General features: G+C 35.7%; 1 protein-coding gene across 1 annotated transcript in view; it reads right to left on the reverse strand.

Moving 5' to 3' along the window:
* LOC122525418 overlaps positions 1–13720 on the reverse strand; it is an 86427-nt gene that overhangs the window by 4241 nt on the left and 68466 nt on the right. The window contains 35 exon segments of the mRNA XM_043648206.1: positions 73–660; positions 725–907; positions 996–1208; positions 1326–1517; positions 1600–1812; positions 1889–2257; positions 2344–2538; positions 2622–2819; positions 2901–3113; positions 3201–3554; positions 3643–3831; positions 3908–4177; positions 4256–4576; positions 4683–4924; positions 5241–5322; positions 5738–6061; positions 6157–6456; positions 6541–6840; positions 6940–7263; positions 7371–7682; positions 7767–8093; positions 8181–8498; positions 8584–8889; positions 8978–9274; positions 9362–9694; positions 9796–10101; positions 10191–10514; positions 10597–10914; positions 10986–11291; positions 11363–11665; positions 11744–12076; positions 12166–12471; positions 12550–12879; positions 12959–13276; positions 13368–13673. Coding sequence (XP_043504141.1) covers positions 73–660; positions 725–907; positions 996–1208; positions 1326–1517; positions 1600–1812; positions 1889–2257; positions 2344–2538; positions 2622–2819; positions 2901–3113; positions 3201–3554; positions 3643–3831; positions 3908–4177; positions 4256–4576; positions 4683–4924; positions 5241–5322; positions 5738–6061; positions 6157–6456; positions 6541–6840; positions 6940–7263; positions 7371–7682; positions 7767–8093; positions 8181–8498; positions 8584–8889; positions 8978–9274; positions 9362–9694; positions 9796–10101; positions 10191–10514; positions 10597–10914; positions 10986–11291; positions 11363–11665; positions 11744–12076; positions 12166–12471; positions 12550–12879; positions 12959–13276; positions 13368–13673 — 10113 coding nt within the window.

The raw sequence follows: 13720 nt of genomic DNA on the forward strand, positions 1-13720 counted from the left end.
TATACAGTTAAAACGAGCCAAAGAAACATTATTGTACGAATTGTTAACGAAAATAAAAAGTTAACAACTTACTTGGTCTACATATTCCATCAACATGAGTGATCCATCCTTCTGGGCATGTACAAGTCATGGTCCGTACAGGTACGGTGTCTAAGACATCGCAACGAGCATTTTCTAAACATGGTTTTAAGACTGGGCATGGATCGATGCATTCACTTCTGATGCATACTAATTTATCACCGCAATCAGCATCGATTCTGCATTCCGGTTCTTCCTCAACACCGGATGGATAACGTTCACAATACGAATATGGATTTCCTGATGGTATGTTTACTGGGCAACGACAAGAAGCTTGATGAGATTGGACATAACAAAGAGCGTTTTGGGCGCAAGGAGAATTTTCGAAGCATGGATCAATGCAACGTCCACTTTTACAAGCCTGATTCGACGGACAATCGTAATTGTTGTTACATTCTATTCTTTCACAATGTATTTGTGGATTTCCAACGTAACCAGGACCACAGCGGCAAGCTGAACGATGGTTAGATCCATAACACTCCGCATTGATGGCACATTTGTTGTCCAGGAGACAAGGATTAATGCATTGTCCATTGTAACAAGTTGCTGCATTATTGCATTCGTTATCGGACTCGCAATCAACTGTAAATGAATATAAATTATTATTCGTACTGTATCAACGTATATAATTATGAGAAATACTTACGTTTGAAACATCCAAGTTGTGGATTGCCAGAATAACCATGAGGACACACGCATGACGGATAATGATTGGCCACTATGCATTTTGCATTTGGTCCACAGTTGCACGGATTTATACAGACACCGTTAAAGCATGCGGTATTTCCGGCGCAATCACTATTGGACGAGCATTCCGTAACAATTTCAGCTATAACAATAATTTTAGTGTTAAGACATTAAATTCATTTTTTAATCAATATTGTTGTAATACTTTTTGTTAATAACATTTAACTTACGTGGTATGCAATTTATTCTAGGATCACCGATGTAACTTTGTGGACATTTACAAATAGAATCATGATTTTCTACATGGCAAAGAGAGTTCTTTCCGCAGGGTTTAGCAGCAATACAAGGATTTAAGCAAAGAGAATTAATGCATTGTTTGTCTTGGACACAATCGCTGTTGCTATAACATTCCGGTTGATTTGGTGGCAATGGCGGGAACGTAACTGGAAATAACAAATATATCATTTATAATTTTGTAATTTACGAAAAATCGAATGGGGCAAGTTCTAAACAATGTTTGATTTATTATATTCATAATTAAGAAAGAAAATTTGTTATACCTCTCGTGCATTCGACGTAACCATCACCGGTAAATTCAGATGCACATACACAGGTAGCAGTATGATAAGTTGATTTGCATTGAGCATTATATCCACATTGTATGGTGTCGCAAGCTTCAACGCATCGTCCATTTAAACATTTCTCGTTGTCATTACAATTTTGATCCAAGTGACATTGGACATTAATCAATTCTGTATATCAAACAAGTATATGTTTAATATTAATCTAGAATAAAATTTAGCATATCTATATCCTAGATGTCAAAAGTATTACCTATTTTAACGCAGTTCCCGTTGATGTCCGTAATCGTGTTAGGTGGACACAAACAGATTATCGTACGAAGAGGAATAGTATTTAAAACTTTACATTCTTGATCTTGAGTACACATGTTAGTTGGTCCGCATGGATCTTGACAGCGTCCATTGATACATGCCAAGTTAGATTGACATTCTATATCTTCTAGACATTCGGGTTGAATTTCTATTCCTGAAATTAAATTGCATGTATTATATCGAAACTGTTATTAAGAATATGAATATGTTGAATTAATCGAAAAACTTACGATTGCATTCAACGTATGGATTTCCTGATGTTCCTGTAGGACATATACATTTTGGTTGATGATCTTTGCCAACGCAAGTAGCAGTTTCAGCACATGTCTCGGAATCGCAAACGGGTCGACAGATTCTGTTCAATCTGTCGCAAAGTTCATGATCCGCACAATCTTCGTTGTAATGGCATATCGTTGAAATACATGCGACGTATGGGTTACCCTGTTTGCCTTGAGGACAAACGCATTGAGCTTTATGTTCTGCAGTTGTACATTCTGCTCCTCGGCCACACGTAACTTCACCAAGAAGACAAGGTGAAACGCAATTGCCATTCTGGCATGCTTTGTCGTAAGGACATTCACGATCAGTTTTGCATTCAGCTGCAAATTATAAAAAAATACAACGTAATATTATTTAAAAAACATTATGATTAATATTGGAATGAAATTTATATCATAATACTTACGTCTGAAACATTGTACTTGTGGATTTCCTGCAAAACCTTCTTGACAATGGCAAGTTGGATGGTGTCTATTAACAATACATTCAGCATTTGATCCACATCTGTTACTTAAGCATGGGTCTTGACATAAACGATTTATACATGCTTTATTAGACGGACATTCGGAGTTTGATTCACATTTAGGCAACGCGTTGTTTTCTGTTTAGAAGAAACGTATTATGATTAACAAGTTCTATATATATAAATTTGATATATGTTATAATATTTAATATTCTTATTACCTTCGAAACATATTACAAATGGATCACCAGTATGTCCTACAGGACATTGGCAAATACGACGATGGTTTTGTACATAACACTCTGCGTTGGTGGCACACGGATTAACAGCGCATGGATTGATGCAACGTTGATTTAAACACGTCATATCCGAATTGCATTCCGAATCACTTACACATACTACGCCAATTTGTTTGTCAACTATAATAGAAGAATAGAAATGAAACATTAATCAAGTTAAACAATAATTGTCGTCATTATTAATAGCGAAAGTGATCATACCTGGAATACAGGCAACCGTTGCATCTCCCATGAAGTTTCGTGGACACTCACAAATCATAGTTCTCATTGGTAAAGTGTCTACGACACTGCACTTGGCACTAGCGATACATGGTTTAGTTTCTGTGCATGGATCTTTGCAAATTCCGTTGAAACACGCCAATTTACTGGGACAATCTACATCAGTTTGACATTCGGGAACAGGTTTCTCCAATTCTATAGATACAAATATATTTTATAATTATAATTTACGATGTGTAGGCTCAATAAAATATTTTTAATCTTAATCAGAAGTATGTTTACCTAAAATGCATGATGTGTAAGGATCACCGATATAACCAGGTGGACACTGACAACTTGATCGATGATTAATAACGAGACATTGAGCAGTTGGAGGACACGAGCAGGGATCTGTACATTGTAAATTTTGACATGCCAAGGAAGGTGCACAATCATTATCACTGATACATTCTGGACGTTTGCATAATTGATAAGGATTGCCCAAAAATTTGTCAGGACAGTAACAACGAGCTTTATGATAACCATCAGCAGTACACAATGCATTGATACCACACTGCATTATTTGACAAGCATCGATGCACTCATTGTTGATACAAGATTGAGTCGATGGACATTCGTTGTCACCACGGCATCCAACTAAAATAAGAAATTATGATTATTTACAGTATTATACAAAATGTGTATAGAATTATTTGTTGTTGTCGATTACAATATTGATACATACTTTTGTGACAATATTGTTGAGGATTACCAGTGAAATCTTCGTTACAAACGCAAATTGCTCTGTGCATTTGAACAAAACAACGACTGTTGAGACCGCATGAATGAACACTGCAAGGATCTATGCATTTATTATTCGAACAAGTTTTATCGTTCGTACAATCGGTGTTATGTGTACATTCCAAACTCGGCACTGTAAATTTGTAATAAATAATTAATCATTTTACATGTAATTAAATAATTACATAATTTATGTATTAATAATTTACCTTCTTGAGTAGTAATCGAGCATTTTATGTAGGGATTACCCATAAAACCACTTGGACAAGAGCATACTGGCTTATGATTAATGGTCTGACAGATGGAATCTATTCCGCACGCATTGATACAAGGATCCCTACATTTTTGTGCTAAACAAACTTTTTCCCTTGGACAATCGGAGTTTATAACGCATTCCGGATAAATGCAATAAGCTACGTCATTTCTTACTTTACATTCGCCGTTATAATTGCATGGTGATGAACTGCACGGATCGATTTCTGCAGCAATAAATGTCGATTAGTATAAATTCGTATTAGTTAAAATCTTTAAATGAAATAATAATGAGATGTACTAACCAGTTTGTTGATAACATTCGAGGAATGGATTACCAATCAATGGAGGAATACAACTGCATAATGGACTATGATTGAGTACTTTGCAGGTTGCTTTGATTCCGCATACATTCAATGAACATGGATTAATGCACTTGTTATTCATGCATGCTTTATCAGCTGGACATTCAGAACTAACGACGCATTCTGGACGACAACCATTTATATCTGTTGGTGTACCTAACATACTAGGAAGACACTTGCATATTGCTGTATCTCGTATCGTTTCGCAGATAGTATTTGGTCCGCATGGTGAAGGATGGCATGGATTTGGTTTGATTGGTTCTAATCATAAGAAATATAAATTAATAATTATGAAAAATGTACTTTCTGCAGAAATTATTGCAACTGTATTAAGAATTGAATTTTAGAAATATATTTTTATTGTTACCTTCTGGTATAAAGCAATGAGTGAATGCATCTCCAATGGTTGGTGATCGACAGGAACAGATAGGTATGTGATTTGATACCGTACAAATAGCGTTAATTCCGCAAGTACCGATGCAAGGATCTTGACATTTCGTTCTGACGCATGCTTGAGATTTTGGACAATCGGTGTTCAATAAACATTCTGGTTGACAACTAAGATAAGGATCACCTCTGTAGTCTGGTATGCATTCGCAAACAGCAAAAACAATAAGCGTTGGAACCACACAACACATGATAAACAAATCAAAACAAAAAAAAATAAAAAAAAAAAAAAAAAAAAAAAAAAAAAAAAAAATAAAAAAACACAAAAAAAAAAAATAAAAAAAAATAAAAACAACATACACCCAAAAATCAAACACACCACCAACCCCCACAAAAAAAAAACAAACTAAACCTAAAAAAACAAAAACAACCCCCCCCCCTACCAACACAGAAAATACAATATTAAAAAAAATAAAACATAAACAACCAATAAAAATTACCCAAAAAATAAAACTACATAAAAAAACAGCAACGTTGTTTTCTTTCTCCGACCAATAAGCGGTTGGAACCACACGGTGATGGACTGCATGGACTTAAATTCGACGGTGGATGATCAAACACTGCAATAAAATTTAATAATTCGTTATTTGTTATTATTAAATTACGTACGTATGTGTTAATCACAATTTGCCTTAATCTATGTAAAACAAATAATAATAACAGCAAGCATATTTTTTCTTTTTTTTTTTACAAATATTGTACACATACTAAAAAGCAATATTTAAAATATAAATTTGTTCAATTAAATATATAAATTGAAATAAAAATATTTTTGATGAATGTATGATTGAAAATGTAATATATATGTATGTACAATTTAAGGCTATTGTACACGATAGTGTAACATGCATTTTGTGCATATAATATCATTTATACAATATTTACAAACTCAACTGAAATATATAAGATATTATAGTATGTAATAAAAATTACATTACTGGTAGTATGATGAATAAAATGTTAAACTTTTCTTACTCGTAAATAAGTAACACATTCTAAGTGGGTCTCCGGTATATCCTTCGAGACAATCACAACGAGTTTGGTGAAGGGTAACTTGGCAAATTGCATTAATACCACATAGTCCAACACAAGGGTCACTGCATTTTTTATTGATGCATGATTGATTGGCTGGACAATCAGTATTTATAATGCACTCGGGTCTACAATTTGGTGGAGATCCTATGAAAGTGGGTAAACAGGTACATAAAATTTTCTGATCGGTTGATACTGTGCATTGTGCATTTTGTCCACATGGTGATGGTTTGCATGGATTTCTTGAAGGTTCTTCGTATGGCGGGTCTAACAAAAAATTATTGTTTATTTTTCTATTCAAGGAAACTTTGTTTTATCTTGGTAGGTTGTCAAGAATGTTTTAAAGGTTCAGATAAACTTACTCATACGGAAGCAATTGACGAACGGATCACCGGTGTGTTGTTGAGGGCAGCTACAAATGGCATTATGATTACGGACCGAACATAATGCATTGTAAGCACAAGCATTCTCACAAGGATTTTGACATTTATTATTGATACAAGCTTTGTCTTGTTCACAGTCGGAACTAACAACGCATTCCGATCTACAACTGGGTGCTACTCCGATATAACCAGGAAGACAAGAGCATGATGCTTGTTCTCCGAATTCGTGACATAAACTATTGGGTCCACACGGTGAAGGATTGCAAGGTGTTTTACGGGCTGTGATCATATTTCAAATTTACATTAGAATACTTTTTGTCTCTTAATTATTTTATGATTAAGATTAATAAATAAAGGACTCACATTGTACACGTTTACAGATACTGAAAGGATCACCCTCATATTGTTGTAGACAGCTACATGTTGGAATATGATTAACGACAGTGCATTCTGCATTTTGACCGCAGATGCCAACACAAGGATCGAGACATTTATTATTTATGCAAGCCCTATTGAATGGACAATCAGGATTTTGTATACATTCTGGCTTACACTCTTGATATGGGTCACCATGATATTCATTTATACATTCACAAAGTCCATTACTACATATAGCGTTCAATCCACAGGGAGATGGATGACATGGGTCGGGTGATTCGGATGCTACAACTGTAGAATATTGAAATATGTTACAATGTAAAGAACAATTGAATGTATCAATTTTCATAAACATATTGCAAGGAAATTTTTGAAGTCTCTTACATATTGGAACAGGAACGCAGTTGGTAAATGCATCCCCGGAATATCCATTTGGACAAGTGCAAGATGGGGTATGATTTATAACAGTACAAATGGCATTTGTTCCACAAGATCCAGGACATGGGTCCTTGCATTTGTTTCTAATGCAAGCTTTGTTACTAATGCAGTCAGAATTGATTGAACATTCTGGACGGCAATTGGGAGGTGTACCTATGTAATCTTCCAAACAGGAACATGATGGGAAATTTTTATAATTTTGACATAATGAAAATGGTCCGCATGGAGATGGTATGCACGGGCTTCCAGGTTGCGGAAAATCAAATGTCGCTAAAAGAGAAAAATATATTACTATTAAATAAATACAATTACAAAATCTCTTAGAAGAGTGCATGGAAATCTTATGAATTAGGAATTAGTCGGTGGTTATCACTTACAAGATATGTCAAAGCATCTAACAAATGAATCTCCGGTTTTATCGCTACCACAACTGCAAATCGGACTATGGTTGATGGTTTCACATCGGGCGTCGATTCCACATACACCAGGACAAGGATCTACACATTTTTTATTTATACACGCTCGGTTCATAGGACATTCTGTGCTGACAACACACTCTGGTCTACAATTTGGTGGAGCTCCTTTGTAATTTAACAAACATGAACAACTAGCCTTTCCATTGGTATTAAGGCATTGACTGTTTGGTCCGCATGGAGAAGGATCGCACGGGTCTTTGGGACTTGGCGTGACTGTGGAAAATATGTTATTGCATGATAATCATCTAATCCATTTATGGGTTGACATCAAATATTTTGGGACAATGCTAAACTTACAATATTGTTCGATAGGATTACAACGAGTGAATGGATCACCAGTATACCCAAATTGACAATTACAAGATGGTATATGATTGGTAGTGTAACAAACAGCATTTAAGCCGCATGTTCCGGGACAAGGATCTTGACACTTATTACGTACACATGCTTGATTAAGAGCACAATCTGAATTAACAACACACTCGGGTCGACAACCTTCGTATGGGTTTCCATAAAATTCAGGTATACACGAACAGAATGCTGTATCGTGAGATAGACGACATTTAGCATTTGTGCCGCATGATATTTGTTGACACAAATCAGATACCGTAGGTACTTCATATACTACAATCCAAAAAGAAAAAAAATGTTACTTATATTTATGTACAAAATTCATGTGTGTGTGTATGGCTTCCTTCTATTTAAACCTACATTGTTGCGGGTAGCACTGTGCAAATGGATTACCAGTGAAACCATTGGTACATGTGCATATGGGAATATGACTGACTGTACTGCATTCTGCATTAATTCCACATGATCCTGGACAAGGATCTCTACATTTCTTATTGATACATGCCTGCTGAATTGGACATTCGTTATTGCTAATACATTCGGGTTTACAATTTGGTGGGCTTCCATTATATTCGGGAAGGCAAGAACACGATGGTGCATTATTTAAAATTTGGCACAATGAATTTGGTCCGCAAGGTGATGGTAAACAAGGATTTACCGGAGGTTTTGATTCTGATACTGAAAAGTAAACATTAAATTTACATACGTTAGCAGTTATTTTCGAATAAAAATTAAACAATGGTTTGGTTAGTGAAATTCTTACCTTGCGGTATGCATTTTATAAATGGATCTCCTGTATATGACGCTGGACAACTGCAAGTTGGGTTATGATTGATTACAACACATTCTGCAGATATATCGCATGCCCCTGCGCATGGATCGATACATCTTTGATTATTACAAGCTTTGTTACGAGAACAATCAGAGCTTACAACGCATTCTGGTCTACAAGAAGGTGGTGTTCCTTTGAAACCAGTAATGCATGCGCATACAGCAACACCATTAATTGCATTGCAATGACTGTTCGGGCCACATGGAGATGGATTGCAGGGATTCTTTACTGTTACGTCTAAATAATGTGTCATTAATTAATTAGCAATGAATATAAAATATTTTCAATTTACCAATCTTGCGGATAATATTTCAAGAATACAAACCTTCGATAGGAGTGCAAGAAATGAATGCATTACCGGACATATTTTCTGGACAACTGCACATAGGCAAATGATTAACGATATTGCATTCAGCATTAATGCCACAGGCACCAATGCAAGGGTTTTGACATTTATGCTGTATGCAAGCCTTATTACGAGAGCAATCGGTATTAACAACACACTCGGGACGACAACCAACGTATGGATTTCCAAAATATTCTGGTAAACAGGTGCAAATACCTGCATTACATTGAGTATTTGATCCACACAATGATTCTTTGCAAGGATCAGTTGGTTCAACTTCTGTGAAAAATGATAAATTATTGATGAAGTTAAATTATGTAAATGTATATAAAAAAATATATAATTTGTTTAGGATTCTCTTACCGCTTGTTACAGGTTTGGGATAGCAGTTATCGAAAGGATCACCAGTGTAACCTTCAGGACATGTACATACTGGTGTGTGATTAACAACTGAACATTGTGCATAGAGACCACAAGATCCGGGACATGGGTCTCTACATTTTTCTCTCATGCAAGCTTTATTTGCAGGACAATCTGAATTAATAGAACATTCCGAGCGACAATTAGGTGGCACCCCAATATAATTATTCATACAACTGCATACTGGTACATCGTTAACGGTTTTACACATTGCATTAGGCCCACAAGGAGATGGTGTGCACGGATCTTTAGGATATACATCATCCGGTTTTGGTGCTGTTGAAAAATATAATTAATTTTGTTTTATAATTGCCAATATAGTTTGATTTTTTGTGAAAAGTAGTTGAAAGCAAATTAATTCATTGATAAATATTTACCCGAGAAGCAGTAAACGAAAGGATCACCCGTCATATCAAATGCGCAACTACAAATAGGACTGTGACGTATAACTTTGCATTGAGAATTGCGTCCGCAAGTTCCAGGACATGGATCTATACATTTATTTTTGATACATGCTTGTTTCGAATCGCATTCTGAATTAATTACGCATTCTGGTCTACAGTTCGGTGGAGTTCCTATAAATTCTGGTAAACACGAACAGACGGCTTGATCGTTAATATTTTGACATCTACTATTAGGACCGCAAACTGGTGAACTACAAGGATCTTGTTCTTTATCGGTAGCTACAAATATAATACATTATTATTTACTTATTTGATTAATATAAATTGAAAAGATATTTCATAGAAATGAAAATCATTAAGAAACTTACGTTCTATCATTTCGTAGAAACAATTTGTGTATGGATTTCCAGTGTATTGCGACATACAAGTACAAATAGGTAAATGATTGACAACTTGACAGTCTGCATTGGAACCACAAGTACCAGGACATGGATTTGTACATTTAGATCTAACACAAGCTAAATTAGAAGGACAGTCAGAGTTGATTGAACATTCAGGACGACATCCCTCGTAAGGGTTTCCTATGTATTCAGGTAAACAGGAACAAGTAGCAACTTCTTGAAGTATTCTACAAACTGCATTTACTCCGCAAGGAGATGGTTGACACGGTTGATCTAATTGTGGTGATTCAGCTAAAAAATTTGTATCAAAATGAAACCATTTGTTTCCCATGTACATTGGTTTTAGAATAAACAGAACAAATTTGTCGCTTACTCTGTTTAATTGTGCATTGTATAAATGGATCACCAGTATAACCATAAAGGCAAGTACACGTGGGTATATGATTTAATACGTGGCATTCCGCATTTACACCACAAGAACTTGGACATGGATCAACGCATTTGCGATTGATACACGACAAATAATTACTGCATTCACTGTTACTAATACATTCGGGTCGGCAATTAGGTGGTGTGCCAATGAATCCATCTTTGCAAGAACACGATGGTGCGTTATTTCGAACTTGACAATAAGAATTAGGACCGCAAGGCGATGGTTGACATGGATTTAAAGTTGGTGGTACTTCATCGGCTTAATAGAAAAATAGTTCAAAAATTAATACATTGTTGATTCCATGAGAATATACGAATATTAATACTTACGTTTAGGTATACAACGGACAAATGGATCTCCGGTAAATATGGGTGCGCAACTACAAATAGGATTGTGATTAATTACTTGACAACGAGCCGATATACCACACGAGCCTGGACAAGGATCTCTGCATTTCATATTAATGCAAGCTTCATTTAATGCACAATCAGTGTTAACAGTACACTCGGGTCGACATGCTGGAGGATTTCCAATATATCCGGAAACGCAAGAACAAACGGCTTGCCCGTTAAATTCTTGACATCTGCTATTTGGTCCGCATGGCGATGGATTGCATGGTTGGACAATTTCTGGATCTATAAAATGAATTGTTTGTAAGGTATATATGAATGTATCGTATGTAAGAATTAGCATTATGCTAATTTACCTTTTACGGGATAACACGCAGCAAATGCGTTTCCTGACATTCCATCAGGACAACTGCACATTGGTGTATGATTTATTACAATACATTGTGCATTTTTACCACATGCTTCTGAGCATGGATCAGAACACTTATTGCGGACACAAGCTTTATCTAATAGACAATCTGGATTTTGTACGCATTCAGGACGGCATCCATAATATGGATCACCATGATACTCTGGTAGACACGTACATGTGCCGTTATGACAAATTGCATTTGAACCGCATGGCGACAAATGGCAAAGATCTTGTATATCAGGTGTAGCTGTAATCATTTTTCATTATGCAGATAACTTGTGGGATATAAATAATACAAATTAGTTTCATAAAAGATTTCACATACGTTCTGGTTCTAAGACACAATTTACGAAAGGATTTCCTGTATAACCATTGGGACATACACACATTGCCATGTGGTTGATTACATAACAATTAGCTCCGATACCGCAGGAACCAGGACAAGGATCTGTACATTTCTGTCTCAAACATGCTCTACTACTAATACATTCAGAATCTATTGTACATTCTGGTCGACAATTGGGTGGACTGCCGATATAATTTTCCATACAGGTACACGTAGGTATTCCACTATTTTTACTATCTTGACATACGGAGAATGGACCGCAAGGTGATGGAACGCATGGATTTATTTGTTCAGGTCGTGGACTGAGTGGTACTAAAAAAATAAATTTCATTTTGTAAATTAATTATACAATAAAATAAATGTTAAATACTTGAGGTAAATAACAATTGTTTTATACTTACTTGTAAGGTCGAAACATCTTACGAATGGATCACCAGTTGAACCTACTTTGCAACTGCAGATTGGGCTGTGATTGATTACTTCACATCTTGCATTAATACCACAAATTCCTGGACAGGGATCTATACATTTACGATCTTTACATGCACGGTTTGTCGAACAATCAGAACTAACAGTACATTCTGGACGGCATGCAGGTGGTGTTCCAATAAATGTAGGCAAACAACTACAAATTGCTTGATTATTTGATACACGACATTGACTGTTTAAACCGCAGGGTGAAGGAACACATGGATCTGTTGGTTTAGCTATAAATGAAATCTAATTAAACCTAATTCTTCGATAAAATCATGTGTCTCGGATCAAATATTAATAATATAACTTACGTGTTTCTTCTACAATGTTACAATACAGGAATGGATTACCAGTATATCCACTTTGACAAGTGCACAAAGGTGCATGATTAACGACTTGGCAAACGGAATTTTGACCACAGAAACCTGAACAAGGATTTTGACATTTTGATCGAATGCATGCTTGATCGGCAATGCAATCACTGTTTATAATACATTCAGGACGACAGCCTTCGTAAGGATTTCCAATGTAATTTGGTAAACACGAACAAGATCCAACACCATTCGATTCACGACATAGCGCATTAGATCCACATGGTGATGGTAGACATGGTGTTACTTTCATACTTGTGTCTTCGTCAGCTACGCATATGTATAATGTTTTTTTTTTCAATAAAAAAATTCAATTATTTATGCAAATATTACACGACTTATTACTTACGTTTTCTAGCAGTACATTGTATAAATGGATCACCAACAAATCCTGAAGTACATACACACATAGGTGTATGACTTATTACTCTACATTCTGCATTAACACCGCAAGAACCTGGGCAAGGATCTCGGCATTTTTGATTGATACAAGCCAATTGTGTAGAACATTGACTGTTGCTAATGCATTCTGGTTTACAATTCGGGGGTGATCCTATGAATTCTGGTAGGCAAGAACAAGATGGTGCATCGTTTACGACACGACACTGACTGTTTGCTCCGCAAGGTGATGGTTCGCAAGGATTAGTAATGCTAGGTTCTTTCTCCGCTACATTTAAAAAAATGTTGTTCGAATGAAATATACGTAAATTAAAAATATAAAAATGTATTTGCTCGAAAAATAATGACTGATTACTCACGTATGAAAATGCACATGGTAAATGGATCGCCTGTTAAATCTGCAGGACAGCTACAAATTGGATTGTGATTAACTACCAAACATTGTGCTCTGATACCACACGTTCCACGACAGGGATCTATGCATTTTTGATTATTACACGCCATGTTCGATGGACAATCAGAACTGATTATACATTCGGGTCTACAGTTTGGTGGGGAATCCAAATATCCAGGAATGCAAGAGCAAACTGCTTGGTCGTTTATTTTTTTGCATTGACTATTCGATCCACAAGGTGAAGGATTGCATGGATCTTTTTCTACAGATGCTATAAAAAAATATCATAGTTATTGATATATCATAAAATATAAAGTT

This window comes from Polistes fuscatus, unplaced genomic scaffold, assembly GCF_010416935.1.
Source record: "Polistes fuscatus isolate 324 unplaced genomic scaffold, CU_Pfus_HIC Scaffold9, whole genome shotgun sequence".
In the NCBI taxonomy this organism is placed as follows: Eukaryota; Metazoa; Arthropoda; class Insecta; order Hymenoptera; family Vespidae; genus Polistes; species Polistes fuscatus.